The sequence below is a fragment of the Ptychodera flava genome, chromosome 13 (assembly GCF_041260155.1).
Source record: "Ptychodera flava strain L36383 chromosome 13, AS_Pfla_20210202, whole genome shotgun sequence".
Classification (NCBI taxonomy): Eukaryota; Metazoa; Hemichordata; class Enteropneusta; family Ptychoderidae; genus Ptychodera; species Ptychodera flava.
Window position 1 is genome coordinate 37785399 of NC_091940.1, and position 27235 is coordinate 37812633.

A 27235-nucleotide genomic window follows, 5' to 3' on the forward strand; every position below is an offset into this window, starting at 1 on the left:
ATGAGAATATATTGAAGTTACCCTGTAATTGATGCAACGCTTGTGATACAGAAATTACATAAGTGTGAAACAACAGGGAAATAAAGTTTGTTGTGAATGTTGCAAGTAATAAAGAAAGCAGTTTGTTCCGTAAAAGTTGTTCTTAACTTGTTTTGTCATTTTTTTGCTACAGTACTATAGCAGCTGATAGGACCCACCTGAGTGGGTCATTAAATATTCAACTGTCAGTTGTCCAAAATCACACATGCCGAATACATGTAAATTTGGATGGCTAGTTCTGGCTAATCAATTTTGGTCCCAATTAGCCAGAATGGCTAACAGGTAATTTTAGCCAGAGGAAACACTGGACCAGTGTGCCATAGGAGTCAAATGAGTTCAACTCAGAATTCAAATCGACCATGGTATAAACATAGTCATGTGCACAAATACACAAAGAAATATGTATTTCAAAACGTTTTTGTACACTAGGGTTAGTTTATACTGCCATCACATGATCTCTTAGGTGTACTGAGTCTGTAGAACACTGGTATTTTTCTCTTTGATGTGCCATTGACTCAAGAAAATTCTCTACAAGGAAACAAAATATTTATGTATTGGGGTGATTAATCCATTGGTCTAGGACTGATGGGAAAAAAATTCACAGAATTCCTTAAATGACTGAAAGAGCTAACATATCATGACGTCCATGTGTTTTTTATTACAGTAATTCCGCAAGCCAAACGTCCTATAGGAACAGATATGAAGCTCTCAAAATCCTACAATTCTTCTCATATATCTACAGCTCATGTGGACTTGTTTTGAAAATAGAACAGATAGTAAAGTGTGCATCCTTGTCAAACAAAGCAAGTTTTGACTCTTGTTCAACGAAGTGTCCTCAGCTCACTACCCATGAAGTTCTTGAATCAAGTAATATGTTTACGATACTTGCAGCCACTACTTACTCTAGTTGGATGAGACTGGCATATCGTACGACTTCTGCAAGGGAGGGTTCACCGGTCTTCCCACTCAAGTTGTCTACCATGAAGAATCTCCGATGAAACTGCCAACTTTCAGGATCAATTTCTACATTGACAAGAAATGATTATATTTCAAACACAGCTATCAGTATCCATGGTATTGTACATACATAGGCGTAACAGAGAAACTAGTTGTCTTGCCATCAGGGACAAGCAACATAGCAGCTAAGATAGCTCCTCTGTCATGTGTCAGGTAAAGCAACAATGAAAACAAGTCATTGACAATGACATAGTCCCCACTTGTAAAGGAATATTAGTCTTGATGGGGCAGGGAAATGTGGTCATTAAGAAGTATCACTGGAGTGTATATGTTGAGATCTATGTATGTGGTGTCATAAGGTCTTCCATCATACCAAATATGAAAAATGTACCACTTGTGGTTACTGAGTTATGGACAAATATATATATTTGAGGTCAAAGGTCTCCAAGGTCACGTGACATTTTGTCAAAAAAAATTGTATTGCTAAGTTATCCCTATATACCAAAAATCAGACCTCTAGCTCTATTGGAAGCTCAAAATTAGATATGCACATAATAAATGAGGTACAATATGTGGCGTCATAAGGTGTCCCATCATACCATATATGAAGGGTGTAGCACTTGTAGTTACTGAGTTATGGACAAATATGTATATTTGAGGTCAAGGTCACCGAAGTCACGTGACATTTTGTCAAAAAAATTGAATTGCTAAGTTATCCCTTGTACCAAAAATCAGACCTCTAGCTCTATTGGCTCACTCAATATTAGATATGCACATAATTAATGAGGTACAATATGTGGCGTCATAAGGTGTCCAATCATACCATATATGAAGGGTGTAGCACTTGTGGTTACTGAGTTATGGACAAATATGTATATTATAGGTCAAATGTCACTGAGGTCACGTGAAATTTTGTCAAAAAAATTGAATTGCTAAGTCATCCCTATATACCAAAAATCAGACCTCTAGCTTTATTGGCTCGCTCAAAATTAGATATGCACATAATTAATGAGGTACAATATGTGGCGTCATAAGGTGTCCCATCATACCATATATGAAGGGTGTAGCACTTGTGGTTACTGAGTTATGGACAAATATGTATATTTGAGGTCAAAGGTCACCGAGGTCACATGACATTTTGTCAAAATATCTGAGATATCTGCGTGAATGGAGGAACATACCCAATCTATAAGGCCCCTGGACTTCATCCGTGGGGACTAAAAACTGTGTCACTGAATCCTTTTTGCAATATGAATACGATGAGAAACTAAATTTTTATTTTACTTGCCCTTATACATGGGATTCTATGGACAGCTGACTTATACATGGTAGTCTATGGTGGTGTAAACTAAAAAGTCCTCTAACACGGCCAAATTTGATTGCATTGTGAAACAAATCGACGTGCATCTGTATGGGGTAGGGTACTAGCCTTGTGCAAAGTTTGAAAGAAATTGACCAGGGCATGTCTGAGATATCTGCGTGAACGGACGGACGGACGGACGCACACACGGACGCACGCACAGACATGACCAAACCTATAAGTCCCCCCGGACGGTGTCCGTGGGGACTAATTACCCAATTCTTTCTGTCATTAAGAGATATGCATAAATTGCTAAATATCAAGCAGGTAACATTGAAAGTTAAAACACTATGACGTGGAGAAAACTGTATCGGTACATAGCACTTAAAATCCAGTACGACAGCAACTAAAACAAGTGGTAATGATTTTTGAACAAAAACACATTTGTGGCGAACACTTCATTAGCAATGAGAAAATTCCAATCAGGAGACTTGAAACATTTACATACAGCATGTATTTTATCATTAATACATCTCTGAATGGTAATGTGTAGGAACATGGTTATTATCTTTGAAAGCAACTTAACAAAGACGTTTCAGAGTAACTCGTGTTTTGAATGAAAACATTATAACTGATCTATAGGTTTAATAAAGTAGCACATTATCCTTGTGTGAATCTTCATTTTAAGTAGAAATTTACTTATAAGACATACAGATGTAGCCAAATATATAACTTTCTCTGCACTTTTCTAAATTGCACCAAAAACACTGAAACAGTTATTGAACTACTTGCAAACAGAATAAAAATGTTTGTACAAATCTGATAATAGTTGAGCTGGAAATGATGATGCTGAACAAATGAAAAATTATACAAAAATGAAAGTACTGATGTCATCAAGACAAAATACCACATTTTAATACACATTTTCCAGTATATTGGGGGCAGAATGCAGGAAGTGTACTTGAAATCTTGTTGTTTGTCTGATCTTGAGAAAATTGTCAAGCCATCAAGGCGATACCAAAGGATTCAAGTATCTAGGCAACGGTTACTGAGGAAAATTTGTCAAATCCACAAAAATAAGAGTTTTTGTGCATTTGACCTAAAGATGCAAAACAATTGCACCAAAACCAAGCAGACGCATGGTTGCCGGTCATGGAAGGCGTGACGTCATAAATATGTAGATTAGCACAGCATGTTTTTGAATAGATTAAGCCACTCCAAATTTGCTCAAATTCCCCTGAAATTTTACACAGTGAAACTTGACATACTCCTTCACAGTCCCGGGCATGGGTTTGGTCAGCCGTGAAACAAACACTATGTTTTGAAATGGCAAATATCTACTTTGTAATTTCATACAATTTTTAATCCTATTCCTGCCATATCTCAAAAATTATTGAGAATTTTCTAAAACGCATGCTTAGCCTTATTCATCTACAATAGGTGGTGTCTACAATTCTGCCGAAATTCATTTCAACAGATGGAAAATTGGCCGGCTTAAAAGCTTTTAAACAATTGTACAACAGCAGAAGGTGATAGTGCCTCAAAACTATGTAAATGGTAACGATTTTCACGTGCAATAGCGTGCATTTGGATCACTGCCAGCCCTAGCAATCGCGCGTGTGTTCAATCCTTTGGTATCACCTTAAAAAGCGATGTTCAGAGTATATTTTGAATGGCAGAAATTCTCTCAAGAAATCTGACAATTTTGATATTACTTTTGAAAGTATCTCTACCTCAAGAAAAAGAACGTTTACAACAAATAAATTCTGTCCTCACCTTTGTTTGGTTCAGCAGAGCCATCTTTAAAATTCTCTAACAAGATTGGTACAGCGAAAAGGAAAGAATTATCTCCTTCTGTATATTCAAGATCTGAATTCACCAGTCAAGGATAAAGATTTGGATATTTTCAAACTGACTTCATTCATTGCAAGACACTTTAAATACCTATATACTACCAGGGTAGCATGTTTATTCATCATGTACATCCAAATGTGCAATATTTCAACAAAATAGTCTCTGTTGGAAATTGTGACCATAATACAACAAATTTCACAGGACCTGGCTGATATCATGTTGGGTATGCAAACATTGTGTGCAGTGTGCATGGAACCCACTGTGAGTTCAACATCAAACACACACAACACATCTCCAGTAACCGTCTAAAATTTTATTCTCTTGTAACAAGGATGTCCAGCTGTAATATCGATGTACCCGCTAAGATGGCATGTCCTTTTGAGATTTTCTCTTGTTTGTGATAGTAACCACACTGAGGGTTTAAATGCATGCAATGTGTGCATACTGGACAATTTATTTGTGAGTTCAAGTGAAATCTGCTATAGGAGTTATGTTTCCCTCAAATCAACACTTTCATGTCCTCCCTCCTCCATTTCATCTCAAAGAGAGATAAACATGTCCTTACTAAGGTAAAAATAAAATGAATGAAATGTTATCAAAGATAATTTGCAAACAAAACACTGGAAACTGTCTCATTCAATCTGAAACTTTGCAGATATGTAATTCTATCTGGAACTGAATCAACACAGGCACTGTGGGGCAATCTACCTTACTAAAAATACTCCACTGAGAAACAGAAGAATATTTGTTTCATATTAGCCATAGCCTTTTTTTGGTAAAACTGATGACCACAGGGCTTCAAAGGCTTTCCAACACAAGCACTAATCAATACCACAAGAAAGAGGGGCCAAGTGTTTTCCACGTGCATCACATTTTTTTGTGAATGCGTATAACAGTAACATCATCTTCTGATGTACTTATCATATGATGACAGCAAAGGAACAGTCATGATCATGATCACAATGATGTCTGCACTTGACTGTGAGTAAATTACATTTCTTACACATGCGATGTGTACCAATGACGTAAGAGCCATCCATAAATGCTGACATGAAAAGTCATGTTTGCTGAAAGGATACACAAGTCATAAAAGATGTTCTCATAATCTGGCATGTTCCAGAAGTCCTGTGCTGGTATGCTACACTGCGAAAAAAATTGAAAGTTCAATCAATTATAAATAGACTCTGTGATTATCACTAAGTAAGGCTGATAATTCAATCATATGCCGAATTAAAATAAGTGAGGTAATCAAAAACTTGTGTGGTGCCAGGGTAGAACTAATAGTTTTCCTCACAAAGAATAGGTTAATATGATCAGTATGAAATGAGAACACACACACTGAACATAGCATAAAAATTCTCAAATTTGCTGTCTTTTAGGAATCCAATAGAATTTGTGAAAAGTACATCATCATGGACTTAACAAACAACAAGAAATATACATGAAATAGCCAGAATAGCAACTTACGCTCTGTGAATAGGTCGTCGCAAACAAGAAGGCTGCGTCTAGGTTGCTTTGGGTATCTGGACACAACTGGTAAAGAACAAACAAATACAGTGAAATTACTTCAAATTTTGTTTCTTTATCATGACAACATGTGATATATTACTGTAAATCATGCTATTTGAATAAGAATCCGATCTTTACTGTTTACATTTTCAACGATTGATTTCCTATCATGGTAGTCATCAATAGAATACACATGTAGTGTGATACACTGAGCATAATTTTGATGAAATTGATAATAAGATAGCCTTTACCTGCCACATCATGCTAGTATAGTTGATTTAAATGGTGAGAAAGGGTCCATGCTTACCTGAAGGGAGCCACCAGTGACAGACTCGTATCCTAAGAATTCACCATTGGCGTCGTACTTGGCAAGAATAAATTTCAGATAAGAAGTCTACAGAACCAACAAAAAATGCATGACATTAACAGTATATCTCGCTTTGAACATGAGATTTTGAAGTTTTTGACAACCTTTGTTATAAATATGCTACTTCTTTTCAAAAAAGTATAATGGCATATTACAATATTCTAAATATAACTATAAACTTCTATTTCACATAGTTTCACACATCATGTTCAAAATATTTGTAAAAAAATGGAAAAATTGGTGGTTTAAATACAACACACACCTTTCCTTTAAATCTAAAAACAAGAAATGTGTTTCAAAATAGTGTAGCTATTTTCCATTATTCTTCACAGGTATTTTCAAAACTTTGTACTGCATGATGAAAATATTATGGTTGTAATATTGAAATAATGTTTCATATTGAGTAACAGGTCATCCACTTTTAATAAGTCACATAGTACAGCATTGAAGGAGTCATGCTACTATTTAGAAGTATAATATCCAGAAAACACTGTCTTAAGCTATGATTTACTCTAATACAAAGACTGTGTAGTATGGCTCATATTCATAAATCTATCTTAATCACAGAATAAATCAAGAAATATATTTTTCTCCATCATACATTTTTCAGACAGGCCTAACAGAATTTCTCTAGTTATTTTCTTTCAAGAAGTTGCAGAAAAATTTCTTCAAAGAATCTAATGTCAAAAGCACCTTTTCAAAATGAAAGTAAATTTGCTTAGTTTACCTCTGTCACATTCTCTGAGCTCTGCTACAGTGCAGTGAAAAATATAATGTCAAAACTGGTGAAAGTTACTTCTGACGCTATGGTCAACAATATTATGAAAACATCCCTTAGAATAGGCCATAATTTATCAAAGAGTAAAGTCATGCAACATCTGTCCTACATTGGCAATCACTGGTACAGGTTTTTATTTCTATTGCAAAGCAATTGCTACGACAAACTAGTGTATCGCTGTTACATTATAATGCTATCACCATGGTCTACTAATTCTAACACCCTTTGTTATCAATACAGCACCACGGTCAGTCATTCATCAAGTGTGTATCAGCATAGCAGTCTGGTCAATCTTTCTTACACCAAGGCACTATGGCATTATGGTCATCCATTTAAATCCATGTTATCGCAATACTAGTATGGCTGATCATTCTATTACCAGACTTATCACTGTGGTACTCTTTGTCTATCATACTAACACCCTTGCTATCGAATAATAATCTACCTAATCTACCAGTAATTTAACACAAATGTTATCACAATGCTATTCATGTTACGGTATTCATTTTAACATCTGTGTTATTGCTAAAAAACTAGTTGGCCATTCTAACACCCATGTCATCATTATAAAAGTCTCCCAAATCATTTTCAGTTCACACCTTTGGTTTTAACATAGACAGTACTGTCCATGGTGAAAGCTATGTTACTAGGATAAGTAACTGACTGAATCTAACACCTGTGCTATCATTATGGTGTTCAGGCAAGTAATTGTAATACCCATATTATCAATTTGGCACATGACTTCTCCAATCCATGCTAATTCTTATGTATTGCAATAGAGCATTCACTACAATCTCCACGTTTTCATCTAATTTGCACAGACAAACAAATTGCAAAATATGTGATTTTTATTTCATTTCCTGAAAATGTCAGAAAACTGTAGTTAATAAATGAGAGGAAGTTGGTCAAATTTTATGTATCCATGATGGCAATTGGTTTGGGAGATAATTACATTTAGTCTGAGGTAAAATTCATTTGAATACATCATGTCAGAAAACTGATTTCCACATAGTCTTTACAAAATAAACTGTGGGTAGGGTGACAGTTTTAGTGACATGTATACATAAAGACTAAAGTTGATTAATTTGTGGTCAGATTAAACCAGCCATGATAAATACATGTACCAAAATGAGACTGTTTATGATTTATTCTCTACAGCCTTATTGTTCCACTTTTAGTACCAATTCCAAATTTAGCAATCCAGTGCTAATCATTCTACATCTGAAACAAACCTGTTGCAAGTGCTAAAGAATTCCTATTACCACCTTTTATCTATGCTATCTAGATTAACATACCACTACACATGCAAAATTTATGTGTGAAATATTATAAGCATCCAAAAATAGATCAGTATTAATCATAATTTCTCTTAATTCATTCAAAAACACTGGTCACACTAGTGATTCAGCATGTAGTCATTACTTATTGCACAAAACTGGTATAGTAATACCATATGTAGAACTGATTTTTTGCACTTCCATTTGAGTATCATCGTTTACCAAACTTCTGCTGACATTATCAGCACACATTAAATATTCATTATTTTTTATGTTGAGAGCAAAGACACTGATATTTCCATGTACATGAGAGCTAAGCTTTAGTTTCATCCACTCTGTGTTTAAAATGAGTCTTTGGTGGAATTCAATACACCTGTCGTATCCAATCAAGTGTTTTCCTATTCCTCTTTCGATACACAACTGTTTTCTGAAGAAACATTCTGGTTTTATGTAAAGCACAGTAATTTTGCTTCACTGTAGATTTTGAGGGCCAAAATACACCACATGGTTCATTTCAATTGAGCATTTGTCAGGAAAAGAGAAGACTTTTGGCCAGTTATATGCCCATAAAACCTGGACAGTGATGTATAAATCATTCATTACCTCTTGATTGGCAGACAGTGTAAATACTGTTGGTATTCCCTTATCGGACAGAACATCTGGGGCACTTTCTTCATAGGTCAGCCACGGCATGGACTCAGCCCTACAAATGACAAATCGTTTATTAGTTTCACTGATGTCATACTGCAAGTCTGTGATCAAGCCTAATTATTTGGAGCTCTGCAAAACCCAAAAACATTCTCTAGGCTTGCACCTTTAAAATTTGAACTCTTAGGAGAAATATGCATTGCCTTTGCATGTGGCTGAATTTTGAAGAACAATAAAATTCTGCAAAAATTTACATTGTAGGCATCCATAAGGATATCACAGATATTAGATGAACAATTTATGACATAAAGCTTGACATGCCAGACAGTTGACAGTTGACAAGTGGGAGATGACACGTGCCTCTGCTCAGTCACCCATTTGATAAGCTCTGCATTCTCGACAGCAGAGCTCAAAACCATGTAGATGAAGAAAAGTGTTCTTACCATCCTGCAATGTTATTTACATATCTATCAGCAGCTAAAACTAAGGCGTCAAAAGCCTTACAGGCATCTGTGTATGAAGCATCCTTATTGTAGTCAAGGTATACACACAGGTTACCCAGCAGTTGACAGGCTGTTAGATTTTTGTTATTCTGTGTGTACAAAATAAAAAGTTACATGACATTAGTTTTACAAATTACACGAAATACCTTTCATATCTTCAAGTTCATTTCAATGGTCATTTATAGAAGTCATAGACCATATGTGAAATTGGCACTTCTGAAAGTTTGACTATTCAATTTTTTGCCTTCCCAAAGACTGCCCAATCTTTAGGTATGTGTATGAATACAGCATTTCACACCTCCCCTAATACTGACTATGACTATGAGACAGGGCCTCTGTTTGTTTGTTTGTTGGCAGTAGGCCTGGCCACTAAAACAGCCACTTTGATGAGTCGTTCATAAATAGCGGATGAATTTTTTGCCAATTTACCATCATGAATAAAAATATTCTCATAAAGATATTCCAATGTATACATACAGGCAGGGAATGACGATTTCATTGGCCCTTTAAAACAGATAAATAAATATTGAGCATTAAACTGAACAACATTAAAATGGTGAAAGATAGCGAGAGTGTAGCATGCTACTATTGTCACTTCTGGATCAAACATCACTACGACATTATAGTTTCAATATGATTTTCATAACACTGTGCATACTCTACAAACTGATTCAGCTGCCAGATAGTTTTCCTCAAAGAACCAGGATGTCAGGGCGTCTCCTTCATAACTCTGTTAAAAAATCAAAGAAATTCATTATAGTACTGTTTCTACATAGCATGACAAACAACAGTCATGGGAGAGAGGGCATTTTGAGTGTTGATATTCAATGGCTATGAGATTTCAAAATTGCTGTGACCATACTCATAATAAATAGCATACTCAGTTTAGTCTGACAGTCTGATATACAATTCATAAAAATAAACTTGCTTAACAGTAGGCCATAGTCAATTTTCCTCACAAGGATAATATATTTTGATTGACTATATTGTTTGCCAGATATCGCAATGCTTGCAATGTAATTAATAACTGTATATTCAAGATCTATCATTTTTTGCAACTAAACACTTCAAAAAAAGGGGGACAAAGATTTGTCACTGTAGGGTACTTTCTGAACACCATCATCAAGTTTTACAAATCCTTGAAGCCAATGAAAAACAATCCTACCTCAAATGGAATAGAATACATGCCCTCTTGGTATGGCAGTAGTTCAGTATCACTCTGAAAACAGAGCCCACCACTCTGTTGGAACAAAACAAACAAATGTCATACACATGTTTTTGTTTGGCAATACAGAAATTTGATCAAATGATGGTGTGGAAATCATAACCATGCATTTTAAATCTGTTGAAGTTTTCAATGAGTCAATGACACTATCCTTCCTATGATTCTGTGAAGTGCATTCAGGAGAGATCACCTTTGTTACATATATAGGAATAAAATGAGAAGTGAAAGATAACTAAAGAAACACACAAAAGTAAGTAATGATACCCATTCTTTGAAGGAGAACCATATCATTCCATCCCTTGGTAGAAATAACGTCTTACTGACAACCATTACTGTATCATTTAACATGCATGACTTCCCACAACTGTTTTGAGAAATCACATTCACTAGCTAGCTCAATTTGTAGTATACAAGTGGCATGTATGGTGTGCGCAGGACAAATATTGGGCTTATACTGAATAATTTCACAAATCAACAGTGTCAAAGGAGATTCAATTTTTATGAAATGGAAAGATCCCATACAAAATCTGGTTGTTCATGTGAGGAAGATTAGGTTCAATGTTCTCAGATGTGTCTCAGGTGTGTCTATACGGTTGCACAAATAATACAGCCCTGTGTGGACAGGGCTATGGACAGGGCTAAGTGAGACTCGGTGAGGTAATGGATGAGCTGCAGGTGCAGGTGAGACCCACTCATCACTCATTGAGCCAGAGTCCATACAGGACTGTATTTGTGTGTAACCCTTACGGTATTATTATACACCTCTCCATTAAATGCCCACTTTCACATCATTTCAGGATCATTTCAGTTTTTGAAAATTTGCAACACAACGTGAATCAAACAGGCCTCTGCTATTTTGATGAACTAACTATGCAGTTGGCACCTGTCAGGAACTCTGTCTGCATGGATGTCGCTAAAAATGCAACTTGCTTTTCATTATTTAGCTTTGAAACAACAAATTTACTTTGACACAATTTGATGTATGTTGATTGTATTAATTCAATGCATGACATGAGTAGTGCTTGGGAAAAGTCATTGCAACTTCAACAATGCACTGCAATTATGTTTCCTCACATCCTATAAATCGGCAGGTCAGAGGTCAATGTAACTTTGTAGGGTGCAAATACAGAAGTTATTGAAAGCTAGACCACATAGATTATGGCAACAGGTGTATAATTATGCATGATGTATCAATTATCTTTAGGAATGCAAATGTTATGAAGTAAAATTCACAAGTCATTAACAAGATGTGAAAACTCCTACATGAACCTTGAACAGCCATTTTCCATACTGCTCTTTATGACAATACCTTTTTGTTAGATTTGCTAAATTTATTTTTTTAATATATGAGATGTAACCACATACTGAATTTACAATTGAAACTTAATATTTGTTATACAGTTAGGATTGTGAGATTTTTGTGGTTGTTATTCAGAAATTCAAGTTTACTAAAAGATACACAGTTGAATACAAGTTTTCAATGCCTATTTGATATGGTATTCAGTTGAAAATGAATTACATTTTATAATTTGCATATAGTTGTACTGTCTGTTCATGGTCCATTGGTGTTTCTGGCTGAATAACTGATGTTTCTTTACGTCTTTTTAATGAATATTACTTGTTAAAACAGAATAACAATTATAATCAAAGCATTCTATTATTAAGAAAGAAGAGCTGTGCAAATGAATGATAAAGCAATGAGAACACCTATGGAAAAATCAAACATTGATTATCTGGAAATCTTCCGATTCTAATTATTATATCATCTCATTCTACATACAGTTAGAGTTCTCAGAGTTCTACAAGTTTAACATTTTATGTCAAGCAAAGTTGGGGCTCTAGCCTCGTGCAAGCAAAAAGATTTGAAACTCTAGATTCATGCTGATTGATCAGACGGTAGCAAGACGCCCAGACATAGAGATAAGATCGTAGTACCGGTATGTATCTATTTAATTTGCATGCTAAGATATCGTAGTATGTATCTATTTAATTTGCATGCTAAGATCATAATACTTATGATTTTACTCCAAAAATGAAATAAACTACTATTTTGCAGAATACTACTACATGCATGAGGTTTGCATAAAAATATTTACAGACTAGGTAGGTACTTTTTTTGTAGATTCAGATGCACGTTTATTCCCTTCACACATCTATCCCCTTCAATTCCCTGTATATAAATGAAGTTCCAGCTTTGGCACTGTAAAACTGAGTTGGATCAAACTATTGCTAGTGGTAGGGCTTGCTTAAGGTTGAATACACCCCTGGGACAGATACTTGGACTCTCTCAAACTTTTTCAATTCTTTTCTGATGTACCACCTGCGAGGATTCATTTTGAAGCCTTTTCAGTCAGATAAACTAGTTTTTTGAAAATCGCAAATTTTACTCTTCTCTACACAGTTAACACAGGGATGGCAGCCATTTTGAATTTGAAATATTCTTAAATCTTGGCTGATTTGTTTCTGTCGTGCCAAAATTTGCATGGAGACCCCTGATTCTTATTCTTCATTTTGAAAGTGACTAGTTAAAAGATTCCTTAAGGAAATTTGAGCAAAAGTTTAAGTCTTTTACTTTCGAGGCGCATACTACATGTACATGTACCTTAAGATAAGCCCTTCCTACATACACACCATAAAAAAAGGTAATCCTGCATTTGGAAATTATTATCAATTGGTTCCACAACATTGTTGATACCAACGTATGGGAATGAAAGGTGCTCAACTAATGGTAAATTGCAACTTTCATGTGCTTTATTACCTGAACTGGACCCTGCAAAGCAAAGTAATTAGAGTTGATAGAGCAGAGAAAAGCAGAATTGAGTTGATAGAATCAAAGAAAACAGAAGACAGGTTGTGGTTATTGCAAATTATTACTGGAAACAATTGTTAAGTTTTACACGTGGCAAAGTCACAGATGAGGCAATGACATTAGTTAAACGCTGCAATTTTCTCTGAAATTGTGCAATATAGACGAAGCAAAAAAATATTGGATTAATCCGCATTATTTGTATTTTTTTATGTTAGTGATAGCCATCTATATTTTACTGCGTGAGCAGAAAGACAAAAGGCAGCAATGAATGTGACACTTGCGATTTTTGTTGGTAGAATATACTGAATTTCAAAAAACTGTCAGTTTCTCTATGTTTTGTCAAGGTGCCGTACTTACCGCAAGTCTCTCTGGGCAGATACAGTCATCACTAATATCAATTACACTTTGATGGCATCTTTCACATCTGAAAATACAGCAAAATTGACTTAAGGTAAAGCATAGTAAAAAATGTTTTTTTGCATCGAAACAGACAACGCACGAAATCATCACTGGCCATGTCAACAGTACAGATATTCCATGAAACGCATGGTAATGTAAGATTATTAACCAACAGTGGGTTGTCCATGAGGGGAGTTGAGGGATGGCCATCCCGGTGTTTTGGGGTATATCCATATTTCAAAAAACACATAAAAGAATAATTTGCATGACACATAACTATGCAATTTTATGTATTCTCATGTAAAATAGCCATCCTGATTTCCAAGCTGTGGAGAATAGTGAAACACATGCATGTTCTCTGTTGATACATTGATTTGAATAATGCTGAAAATAATTTTTGTCTCGCACCAACAAACAGTCAGTAGAGTAATAAAGGCTTTGATAAATCTGCAACTTCAAATATGTTAACTTACGTATCACACTCTTCATCAGGTTGTGTATCAGCCTCACACGAAGCACAGCTGTACTCTGTTTGTAATTCTCCTGTTGCACTGTATTCAACTAGATTTCAAAGAAAGTACAAGATCACAATAATACAGTGTCAATGACACTTGTTCCCACTTGTACAAAAAATAGCGTCAATGACACTGTAGCTCCCATCCTGGACTATTTAGTGTTTGTTCTCTGGTCAGATATTTGAACATGTGTGAAAGGGATAAAGTGCATGAAGTGAAAATATTTAAATGAAATGTACTGGAGACAGTGAAATATGTTTAATGTAATTATTCAGAATATAAAATGGAAAAAATACAGAATGAGATATATCGAATACTGTGATACAACCATTAATTCAACAAGTCATTTACAATGACATAGTCCCCACTTGTAATAGGAGTATTAGTCTTGATGGGGCAGGAAAATATGGTCATTAAGAAGTATCACTGGAGTGTATATGTTGAGATCTATGGGCACATAGGTCTATGTCGTTGTTCCCAATTTGAAACACATGTGGCATGTCTAAGTTATGGTTCTAAATCGGGAAAAAAGATCAGACCTCTAGCAGTATTGGCCAGCCAAGAAATACATATGCGCATTATAAATGAGGTACAAGATGTGACATCTTAAGGTCTAATATCCTATCAAAATTGGAGGGTATAGAACTTGTGGTTACTGAAATATGCATATATATGTATAATCAAGGTCAAAGGTCATTGAGGTCACATGACATTTTGAAAAAAAAATTATATTGCTAATTAATCCCTATATGCCAAAAAATCAGATCTCTAGCTCTATTCGCTGCCCTGAATTAGATGTGTACATAATTAATGAGGTAAAGCGTGTGTTGTCATAAGGTCTCCCATCCTACTAAATACAAAGGACATAACACTTATTTATTGACATAAACATATATTTTAGGTAAAAGGTCATCGAGGTCACATGACATTTGGTCAAATAATTTCTCTCCTATAGTTATCCCTATATACCAAAAATCAGACATCCAGCTCTATTGGCTCGCTCAGAATGAGATATGCGCATAATTATTAAGGTACAGTATGTGGCGTCATAAGGTGTCCAATCATACCAAACATGAAGGGTGTAGCACTTGTGGTTACAGAGTTATGGAAAAATATGTATATTTGAGGTCAAAGGTCACCGAGGTCACGTGACATTTTGTCAAAAAATTGTTTTGCTAAGTTATCCCTAATACCAAAAATCAGACCTCTAGCTCTATTGGCTCGCTCAAAATTAGATATGTGCATAATTAATGAGGTACAATATGTGGCGTCATAAGCTGTCCCATCATACCATACATGAAGGGTGTAGCACTTGTGGTTACTGAGTTATGGACAAATATGTATATTTGAGGTCAAAGGTCATCCAGGTCACGTGACATTTTGTCAAAAGAATTGTATTGCTAAGTTATCCCTATATACCAAAAATCAGACCTCTAGCTCTATTGGCTCGCTCAAAATTTGATATGTGCATAATTAATGAGGTACAATATGTGGCGTCATAAGGTGTCCCATCATACCATACATGAAGGCTGTAGCACTTGTGGTTACTGAGTTATGGACAAATATGTATATTTGAGGTCAAAGGTCACTGAGGTCATGTGACATTTTGTCAAAAAAATTGTTTTGCTAAGTTATCCCGATATACCAAAAGTCAGACCTCTAGCTCTATTTGCTCGCTCAAAATTAGATATGTGCATAATTAATGAGGTACAATATGTGGCGTCATAAGGTGTCCCATCATACCATACATGAAGGCTGTAGCACTTGTGGTTACTGAGTTATGGAAAAATATGTATATTTGAGGTCAAAGGTCACCGAGGTCACGTGACATTTTGTCAAAAAAATTGTTTTGCTAAGTTATCCCTATATACCAAAAATCAGACCTCTAGCTCTATTGGCTCGCTCAAAGTTAGATATGCACATAATTAATGAGGTACAATATGTTGCGTCATAAGGTGTCCCATCATACCATATATGAAGGCTGTAGCACTTGTGGTTACTGAGTTATGAACAAATATGTATATTTGAGATCAAAGGTCATCAAGGTCACATGACATTTTGTCAAAATATCCGAGATATATGCGTGAACGGATGGACTTACGGATGGACGAACAGACGGACATGACCCAATCTATAAGCTCACTGGACTTCATCTGTGGGGACTAAAAATTGTGTCACTGCATCCTTTTTGCAATATGAATACGATGAGAAACTAAATTTTTATTTTTCGTGGCCTTATACATGGGAGTCTATGGACGTGTAAACTAAAAATATGCAAATTTCACCACGATTTGCCCAAATTTGGGAAAGGTCACTCCTATGCACTTCCATACCAAGTTTCAAATCAATCCGACTTGTGGTTTCAGAGCAGGAGATTTTTTGACCAAAAATGGGAGAAAATTACAAAAAAATTCATGAAAAATAGCAAGTCCAAGATACTGACCCAAGATGTGCACAATCATTTCATGTCAGCCCAAAGTACTTACATGCTAATTTTTCATGTAATCTGCTCAGTGGTTATTGAGTTTTTTCAATTTTGACTGTTTTTACATTTTTTCACTTAATTTGCATAGTTTTGGCAATGACAACTTCATTTGAACAAAATTTCATCTACAGCCCATCATCCATGTACACACCAAATATCAAGATAAAATGTACAGCGGTTTTGGAGTTTTTGATCTTGACGGACAGACATACAGACATACAGACATACAGACATACAGACGTACAGACATACAGACATACAGACATACATACATACAGACATTTCCCTAGCCTATAAGAATAGCTTCCATTGCCATATATACATATGGCTATGGGAGCTAAAAATTTAAAGTTACAGGACCAGCAGTTTCAGATTTAAGATGAAACTTGAAAAATGCCAAAAGTGAGAAGTTTAGCCAAAAAAATTTTCAATAGTAGATTTTACCACTATTTATCCGAAGCTGAATGGCGTCATCCCAAGGAACCTATAAACAAAGCTTGGACGCTATCAGTCAAGAGGTTTCAAGAAAGATATTTTGAGCAAAAATGACAAAACTGGTTGGGGTAGGGATGGGGATACAAAAACATTTACATTCAAATTCATCATCATTTGAAAAGATTTGTATGAAGTTGTCTCTGGGAAGCAACTTTACCAATCTGAAAGCTTATATATTTTATATTTTATATTTTTTCACAACAGTTATGTTACAAACAATGGAATATTAGCTTAAGTAATTTATATTTGCAAAATTCACCATCATTTAATCAAACATGGAGAAAGTTACATTTCACACCAACAAATCAAATTTGTTGAAAGCTATAGTCAAGGCGCTTTGACCAAAATTTAGCAGAAGTGTCCTAGAAAAATGACATACCAAACTATTATGCAAATCTTTTGTTGTTTTTACATTAGTGGTTTCTGTACACTTGCCACCACACTTGAAAAATTGATTTTCATTTTCTTCACAATGACGCTACAATGCTTCGGTTTTTGCTACAGTTGAATCCTACTATCACCTCTAATTCTATCCTCTACTATTGCCTATATATTACCTATGTGTATGCTACTGTCTAAATAATCCCTATTACCCAGACCTCTGTCACTGTGCAGGACATCACAGGCAGCACAGTTTGTGCTTTTTGCTATTGGATGAAAGTCTATACATACATATATACATGCATGCACATAATATATGTACATACATACTTAGCCTACATGTACCATTTGACACACATGTGATAGAAGTGGAATTATCATTTCAATTTTAATATTGGAAACGAGAGCTCCCGTAAAATCATTTATTTAACACTTTTCAGGCTTCCGAAAAGCAAACATAGGGCCAAAGTCCCTGAAGCTACTATAGACATGGATACAAAATTAAGTATTTCCTGACTGTATGAAATTATCTCACTAAGGTCATCCTAGGGACATGTAAACCAAATATTAAAGCTGTCTGACCAGCGGTTTTGAAAACACAAGCGACTCAACAGTTGACAGAGCTCTGCTGTGTTATGTAGAGAATAACCTTTTGTGACACATGTATTGATGAAGAAGGTGAATATCTTTGATAGCTCATTTCAGGATGGCCTGACCAAAAATGGAAAAAAATTCCGTAAAAATACAGATTTGCATATTTCATCAGACTATATTTGTCTATGATAGCAAATAATTGAGAGTTAATTACATTCTAATTAAAGCAAATTGGACTTGCTTAAATCAAGATTTACGTCATAATAAAACAGCATATCTGTCAGGTTATAAAGAATCTTTTATCTTTTAATATCAGCATTTTCATCCTATTAACCAAGCACATTTTAACTTTCAAATTAACATTGTAAGTAAGTTCTGTTGAATAAGTTCAGACTGTACGTACTCAGAGAAAGCACACTGAAGAGACAAATGTTTATAACTTAAGAAGTTCAAGGTCATCAAAAGCATTATAAGGAATCATGTTACACTTTCATTGCACTGTTTACACAGCAGTGTTCCCCACAAATAAAAAAATTAAGTGGGTGACTAATATGCATAATCATTTGCATAATATTAACATAATCATTTGCATAATATTTACATATAGTTTGTGTTCAGCAAAAATTGACAAAACAGGGTACTCATGAAGCAGAGCCCTCCACAGATTTTTTCAAAATTCAGTACATCCTCACTAAGTTGCATGAGCTCCTACCCTTGTTTAACTCAAATAAAGAAAGGTTAGGAGAGTAAAATATACCGTTAAAGTTGGTAAAACTGCTCAGATCAAAGAAACTATTAAAAGATGTAAAACAATGAGATATCGAAGTTCCCGTGACAGCATCGCTAGGAAAATACTACGTTTTTCAGTACGTTTATCAGGGTTCTCTGACAATGCGCACCCCTGGTACCAAAATAGAAGAGTCCCACTCTGATGTCATATCCGTCATTGTTTACGGTATATTTTCATTCACGCACGCGATCTGGGATTTTATTCTCTTCACATGCATTTTCATTTGTTAAAGCAAGTAACGCTCCATCTGTTAGAGTTTTTTACCGCTGACTATAACAATTTTCATTGCTATGTTGCTGTTTTCACAAGATACTGACCGTTCGATCTTGGAAAGTTGAGTTGCTTTTACGTGCAGCCAACGCATGCCGGTGCAGTGACAGACAGTTCCGTAAGCTATGCTACGCTGTTGATCGGCAGCATACATGTCATCGTTCCACGTTTACTTTTTATTTCAAGATGTGAGTCAAACAGAAATTTTACCAAATTGCCACTTCTGTATCTAGGGAATGTGTAATCAGTTTGATTTCAAATTTTTCGTCAATTAAGAGCAGAAATCTTCGCTGACTTTTGCTGTCTTTTGACTATGGTTTTATATCAATTTTTCTGTCCTTTACAATTTCTTTAGATGGGTCGGTGGAGTCAAGGGTTTAACAATAGCGTCGCGGGCCGCGACACTGTTTTGGGCTGGGAGAACCCTGATGATGGTGTTAAAAGAATGTGTACTTTCTTGGGGGGAAATTCGGCAGAATCAATCGAGACAACACTTAGATCTTGATGCGACCGCACAGTTTATTGTGTCACCGTCCGGGTGGCGGGACAGTGATTGTGTGAATGGGTTGACAAGTCGGTCGAGCTTCTCTCTCGCGGTCTTTCTTCCGCTATGGTCGTCGTGACATATCTTGACGAGGTATTAAAATGACAAATTCACACATACAACAACAGCAAAATGTGCCTTATTGATTTAAATTAACACCTTATTGAAATTCAATACAGAAACAAACAAAAGCACGGCATAAAAACATTGCCGTGAACCAAACCCGCCACCCCAGAACAAAGGCTGACGGTGGGTTTCAAAAGCATGGGCGGCCGAAAATTAAACTGGGCGGCGTAGATTTTATCTGGGCGGCCATGAAATTAAAGTGGGCGCACCGCCCACTTAAAAGGCGCTGTGGAGAACACTGCACAGATTGTATAATTGCTATAGATAGCACGAGGAATCTTACAGCCCAGCTTTACCATAAAAACCCTATCACTTTGACCACTCTTTTAATTGACCACTCTATTTTTTTCCTCAAAAACTAATCTTATTTTATCCTTACCAAGTCAACCATAAATGGAAATTAGAACTTTCTCTATCTCTATTTATTTGACCACCCTATCATGACAAACTATTATGAGCAATTTCTTTTAGATAACATAAATGGTAGTTCAGAATATATCAAAGTTGGGATTCAGGAAAGTTGCCTTTACATGTTTTAATCCTCCAAGATGGTAAGCATTTCACAATGAACTGTCAAAAAAAGTTGAACTTTCTGATAATTCCACACTAAAATTATTTTGGCTTTGATGATTTCCTAATTAATTAAATTATTTAAAATCATATTAATTATTTTTTTCTGGGTGAATTGATAGGGTTTATACAGTACAAGAATTACATACAATGTAAGTCAAATTTTGACCAAAAATGACAAAAAATTCCTTAAAAATACACATTTGCATATTTCATCACAATTTTAACAAATCTAAGTTGGGTTATCCCTAGGGACCTGTATACCAAATAACAAAGCTGTCTGACCAGCGGTTATGAAAAAGAAGATTTTTTACCAAAAACACCTTTTTTGGCATTAATTTGCCTATTTTCAACAATATCAAAAAATTAAAAAAAACAGTTTCTCAAAATCATATTTTTCATCTACGCAACAAATATCAAATCAGTAAGTACTGTGGTTCTCAAGATATTTGAGTGGACGGACGCCTCACAAACGGACATACATACATACATACATACATTCATACATACAAACAGACTGACGACGGACGCCGGACGGATACCCATCACAATAGCTTCTATAGACTATAGTCTATAATAGCTAAAAACTGTGTCAATTAAGTACAGAATATATTTAAGAAGCCAAAGTAAATGTGTCCCATTATCTTACTGCATGTAAATGTAAAATGCATGTTCAGTGTTGTTGTTTACAACTGTACAGATAACATTCCAGCATCACACATAGTGTGCCATAGGACAACTGACCTGGAATATTACCACCAGGGCATGGTGCACAACGGCCATCCTGTAACGGGAACGCTGCTGGACATACAATACAATGCCATCCATTTGATGTTGCCATGGAATCAGCTGGACATGCCTGACATATCTTTTCACTTGGTGCCCCGTCATCTTTGTCTATTCTATAGCCAGGTGAGCAATCGCATGAGAGACCTGAAACAATACCACATCTAAATTACATGTAGGCTTTTACATTATATTTTCAAGTTTTAATTCAAAAATAATGCAGCAGTCAATGTAATCCCTGGAGACCCACCTCGGGTGATACAGGACAAGTGTGGGAGATTAAACCTTGTTTGCCAAGAAACTTTGCTCGAAGGGGTGGGGCAATTGCCTCATATTGATCCCCTAGTCACTTTCACAGACAAGTGCAGAATTTAAGAATCCCCATCCATTGGGGTGGGGAATTTACTTGTTTTAGGTGGGGATTTTCCAGATTGTCTTGCCCCAGGGGTGGGACATTTGACAAATTTCATAAGGCTAATTTCCAAATCCCCTACTATGCCCCGAGGTGGGGAGGGTGGGGGTTGACATTAACTGCCGCATAACATCCATCGTCAACAAAAATTGCCAAGCATATATGTATACAATGACATTAATGATAGGTGTAACAAGCAGATCATGCTCTTTTAGCCAAGTTGAGACTCGAAACACCTGTGCACTGTATGACGAAACACTTCCAACATAATTTATATCAAACCATGCATGTTAAGATGGTGTACCATTGTCAGTAGCTTTTATACTGTAAAATACATTGATAATTAAAGGTACTCGACCAAATATTAAACCGTCACGAAAAATTATATGCATTGATCCTACAGTGCTGACGTGGTGTTCATACATGTCTCGTTACGTACTTAAAACTTGTATGACTAAACCAATCAAAGAATGACGATGAATAGATGACACTCAGAACAGTATTTATGGTGAATACTAGTAGTAGTACGTATGTATTTGTACATGTGTTGTTCTACGTTTCGCTCACCGTCGCTACTTGTCTGGGCGAAATCTCCACATGCTTTGCACTTAAGCTCTGCTAGATCAAAATACTGCTCAACTTCACATGTTGTTACTTCTGTATACGAAAAGGAGTAGCCATCAGCAAAAGTACAAAAAACTTGCAATGCTACAAAAGCATAGAATGTATATCGTTGCTTAGTATTGAGCGCCATTTTTGTTTAGCAAGAAATCAAATATGTTTCGTTTGTTCGTTGAAGACTGGTGCACCGAACTCCAATGGTGCGAGAAATTCTTAGACGCGACATTCAGATTTGACCTCTAAAATAGATGAAAATTCACAAATTTAAATTTTACAAAAATTAAAAATGTATAGTTTTCTAAGAAAGCGTGACTTTATTTTACAAGAGACTGCGCTTTAATCGTGGGACTTATTTACAAGCTGATGGATATTTGTAACATCGAGCTGTTGCCAGGCTGTCCAACGCTCACGGCTAACAAGCAGCACATACTTTTCTAACATAAGTTAATTTGTGTGTGTTTTTTCAACAATACGAAATTGTTCGGATTTCATGACAACGTAGACCTTTTCCGCATACTACTACACAGTCACGGCATATTTTAGATTATATCAACGCTGTCCCGAGCTCACAGTGCACGGTCCTTGGCGTCGAGTGCCATTCCGCGCACGAGTTTAGGAAAGCATACTGCCCAACTTATAAAGTTAATAAAGTTTCACAAAATAATTGCCAGGCTTTTTTCATGAAAACCTCAAGAACAGGTCTACAAAATTAACATTATGTATAGATAATTCAATAACTAAAATTCTTGTTCCTTCTCTTTTACAATGTAGGGTAAATAAAACCTACATGCCCGTGATAAGTCACAAAATATTTTACCATCTGTATTGTAGATATTTCACCATTTTCCTTATTGGCGCCATATTGAATGTGATCCGTCCTTGACTTCGGTAGGTATATTCTAACAGGTGAGGAAAAATTAAAAAAATAACGACAATATTTTGATTTGGCAATATTTTTGGGCTGATCAAATTCAAACATTTCTTTGGTATACTTCTGTGTTATCAAGATACTAAAACCTATCAACCTCACGGAGTAATTTTAATATGGAAATATGTGCACGTTAGAACCTGGATTCTGTCGTCGATCGGCTGGAGCACGCTTTGATTTGATTCAAGCTTCGCAAGATCTAGGCAACATTGCACGAACCTAGTGGTGTGACAGTGTCCTAGTTAAGAAGAGTGAAAGGAGTATAACAATCGTGAGTTTTTGATGGCTTCGACTTACCGGGGAGTTTGTGGGGGTATTTTATCAGAAATGTTGCATTGTGAATAGATCTCATTTACATATTCTTGGTGACCCAATTTACATGTTGCTGGATCTATATGTTGTGCATTTGACGACTCAGCATGTAACGGTTAATGGATTCCGGCGTTTTAAGCGAAACCGAAAGATTATACATCTTGTAAAGCTGCATATTAGTCTTTACTTTGACTTGCTATGCTGTTATCTTACTTGCAGCGTGCAAATAATTTGAGACGAACCGAAACCACCATAGAAGAACTATTTTATCTGAAAGTAAAACAAATAGTCTGAGATTGAAATATTACAAAATTTACATGTTTGAAATTTGATAGTCATCAGTTTCAAATAGATTGCAATTATTTCTTTAGAAACAAAATATGAAATAATGGATTGGAAGATGATTTTTCAGGTACATTTTCTTGCTTATTTGTTTGCCAATACTTGTGTCTTGCTGCTCGTAAACTCGTCTTGGTCACAACACTTGTCAAAACTACAAACTTAAGAACTTCATGAATTTGGCTTTCATGAATTTTATCGCAATATATTATCAATATGGTGGCAAGTAACATAGTGAATATTTCATGGGTTGCCAGAAATGTGTGAAGTTACTTTTGGGGGATTTGGAAAGAGGACATGCTGGGCTTCCTTTATTTAGCTCTGCTATTCCTGTTCAAACAGAGGTCATGTGTGTGTGTGAAGAATGAAAACAGACAGACCATCCTGAGTCTTATAACAAAACAAAATCGATAACCTATGGGAAAGCAATAATTGATCTTGTTATGAATTCCATGTATACATGCATTGATGTTTTGCATTGTTGGACTGAAATGTAAACTTTTCTTATGCTTACACAACCTGCACACTCTTTTCAACCTTGACAATCAAGCTACCACAACTATTTAAAGACAACCTTCATCAAATCAGAGTTACATGTGAACCTAAACCCCTATCAAATATTACATTTTAAGCATTGCTTATGTGATTCCAAACTTTTGTGTATTTTCGGTCACGTGGCATTAAAACCTCTGTAAAGTAGCTACGTACTGAATGTAGCCAGGATATGTTATTACTGCCAGTGCCACCTATATAGGCAGTTAACAATTGGCACCAGTTTGCATACCCCAATTTGCCCTCTAACAAAAGAGATTTCAGAAAACTTTTGAGTCAATTGAAAAATTTGTGAAATTTTCTTGAGTAGAATTTCCTTTTCAACTGAAAATTTACTTGAGTCAAAGAGAATCTTCATGAGTCATAGTGCTCCAAACAGGTTTAGAGGCTACAAACAGGCTACACTGATTGGCACAAAGTGGGTCTCTCCATATTTAGTCTGGCACCTTTTCCTTCTCACTACAGTTGGTGCGCAAATTTCAAAATGTTGGGAAGAGAAGGTTGCCAAACTCAGAGATACTACTTCAGATTATTTCTAAGTGCTCAGGACAGATTGGGGTCCCCTATTTTTTTTTGGCAAGCAAAATCGACAAGGGCACATTTTTAGATGACTAGTCAAAGTTTGTTTTCACAGCTAATGGAATGGAATAAATTGATGGGTCGCACTGAAAAAGAATAACTGAAACCTGATTATTATGCTGTTAATTTTCCCTGTGGAGACATGTTCCTTTGGCATGGAGTATAACAATTCTTGAAAGGGCTTTGTCGATACTTGTCATCTTCTTATCGGCTGGTAACAGTGTGCGCGAACATCAAAATTACACTAATTTCAGGCATTACCTCATCAAGCATTGTTAACTTTTTAAGTTGTGACATCACACAGCGTACTTGCCTAATGTAGTGATGCATTATATTGGATCTGACAAAGGGAACCAGAATAAACCCAAGATGCATGCAAGATTTTCCTCTGGAAATGCATTTCCTCTCGGCTTGGGTTGATTGAAGCCAACTTCAGGGCTTCACGTTGAAGCTCTGCTCGCCTTCTATACACACAAAGCTCATGAGAGCAATTTTCTTCTAACATGGAATCTAAACTTACGCAGTGGCTAAAAATTATGTGAAGTCACCTACAAGTACTTTGCTACCTCAAATGGCCAGCTTTTTGGTAGTAATCGCTTACCTAAATCAGGAAATGGTCTACCCTTCTATCATGGATATCAAAACTTTTGAGTCACAGATCTTGTCAAGACTTCCAAAGTCTTGACAAGATCTGTGACTCTTTTGCCCTTATGACATAATAAGGAGAGCATACCAGTTTCTTTAGGTTTGTCATTATGAAGTGGTAATCTACCGAATGGCGTAGTCACCTTTTTAGCCTCGGTGTTTATTGGTATATTCCTATTGAACAACCTCGAGTTGAAGGACCACACTGTATGCAGGATGGTTTGAGCGAGTTGCACGCATATCTGGAAATGCAAACGCACACAAAAAATGCTGTTATAGTATCTCACATTTGAAATTAGGAGGGGAGGCTTGTCACAGTGCAACAAACACCTATTCACAAGCGACCGTGCTTGATGTGCCTAAGATGTGTGAATCAGAACTCGGAAGTTATACAAATGGACCTTGCATCTGTTATCTTGACAAGTAGCAAATTAATTCACTCAGAAAACTTTGGAAGAATGTTGCACTTGGCAAGCTGATATATCCCAAAAGTCATGAAGGCACGTATGGCAAATGACACAGTTGTTTTTCATGATGACTATTAAAAACAATGAGCAGCAACAGCTGGGCTCATTTCAAGCAAATATGTAACAGTATAAATCAAGGTGGATAAAAACTTACAGAATTAAATTTATTAATACAGGTAAAGAATAAGTTCAAAGTGCATTTTAGATGGCCAAAATTTGCAAGAAACGAGGAAGAAAATTCTTGGACTTAGTATTATTTCATTTTTGTAAATCTTATACATGAAGACCATCTTTCAGTCTGATTACACACAGTCTTGAAGCCTTTCTCTTTGCGTGAATCCGTTCTTCATCATTGAAAATTCATACATTAAAGCTGCTATGATATGCAAGATGACAGTTCGGCTTATAGCAATTCCTCTGTGGTCAACTGCTTGGGCCTTAACTTCAGTAAGGACCAACATAAGCCGTTGACACACAAATTTTATGTATAATCTAAGCCAACCCTGTGGATTCTGGCAAACACAGCGTGTTCCCATTTGTTCTTATTAATATTTGCTAGTGCTGTTAAATTAAATTGATCTTATGTTAAAGGACAGGATGACAATATTGCCCAAGTACCTTTGGAATTTGCCTACATTCAGCTTTCCTTGTAGAAACTGATGAAAATTACTGTAACAGGCATCGACCAAAGCATGGTAGTGAAAACGTTAAACACATTCTGATAGGCCATACAGTTAGGGACATCAAACCATTGATGCTATACTGAATATACCAAAATGTCAAAATGTGACAAAATGATCACCATGTCAAAATGTCTGTACACAGAGCTTTGTATACCCCATCCATTAGTGTCAGCCTTTAGGGTTACACAGAAACAAATGTCATTGAAATGTGGAAATTGAGGGGGAATTCAGTGATGTTTGCCTACTTGGATTAGAAAGAGGAAAAGTGCCTCTGGATAGGAGACAACAAGCTCTGACTCCTCGTAATCTTATACGCAATCAGCTTGGTCAGTTATGAAGTCTCATCTCATTCTACCAATGCCAGTTGGTTTTTGTTTTTCTTTAAAGTGTGTCTTTCATTGCATCAGATGAATGATCAGAAAGTTTTAAAGAGTATCTGAAATGAGAAGATAAAAACTATCTTGTCTCTGAAATGA

At 35.9% G+C, this 27235-nt stretch overlaps 2 protein-coding genes across 6 annotated transcripts in view; one reads left to right on the top strand and one right to left on the bottom strand.

Annotated features, from left to right (window-relative positions):
* The window catches only part of LOC139148376 (meckelin-like), a 36872-nt gene extending 14457 nt beyond the window's left edge, over positions 1–22415 (bottom strand). The window contains exons 1-13 of the mRNA XM_070719805.1: positions 22201–22415; positions 21180–21368; positions 14139–14226; positions 13624–13690; positions 10398–10472; positions 9891–9962; positions 9173–9321; positions 8685–8784; positions 5967–6053; positions 5618–5683; positions 5230–5293; positions 4073–4165; positions 942–1062 (exon numbers count right to left, since the gene is read on the bottom strand). Of these exons, the coding sequence (XP_070575906.1) occupies positions 942–1062; positions 4073–4165; positions 5230–5293; positions 5618–5683; positions 5967–6053; positions 8685–8784; positions 9173–9321; positions 9891–9962; positions 10398–10472; positions 13624–13690; positions 14139–14226; positions 21180–21368; positions 22201–22387 (1358 nt within the window). The 5' untranslated portion in view covers positions 22388–22415. The remainder of the gene's footprint in view (positions 1–941; positions 1063–4072; positions 4166–5229; positions 5294–5617; positions 5684–5966; positions 6054–8684; positions 8785–9172; positions 9322–9890; positions 9963–10397; positions 10473–13623; positions 13691–14138; positions 14227–21179; positions 21369–22200) is intronic.
* A 680-nt stretch (positions 22416–23095) lies between these two features.
* Positions 23096–27235, top strand: part of LOC139148378 (RNA-binding protein 12-like) — a 29666-nt gene continuing 25526 nt past the window's right edge. For 2 of the 5 annotated variants that reach the window (XM_070719809.1, XM_070719812.1), the window contains exon 1: positions 23096–23142. The gene's annotated coding sequence lies outside the window, so the exon portion shown is untranslated. Of the gene's footprint in view, positions 23454–27235 lie in introns of all 5 variants that reach the window. The other 3 variants (XM_070719808.1, XM_070719811.1, XM_070719810.1) reach the window with 2 other exon arrangements.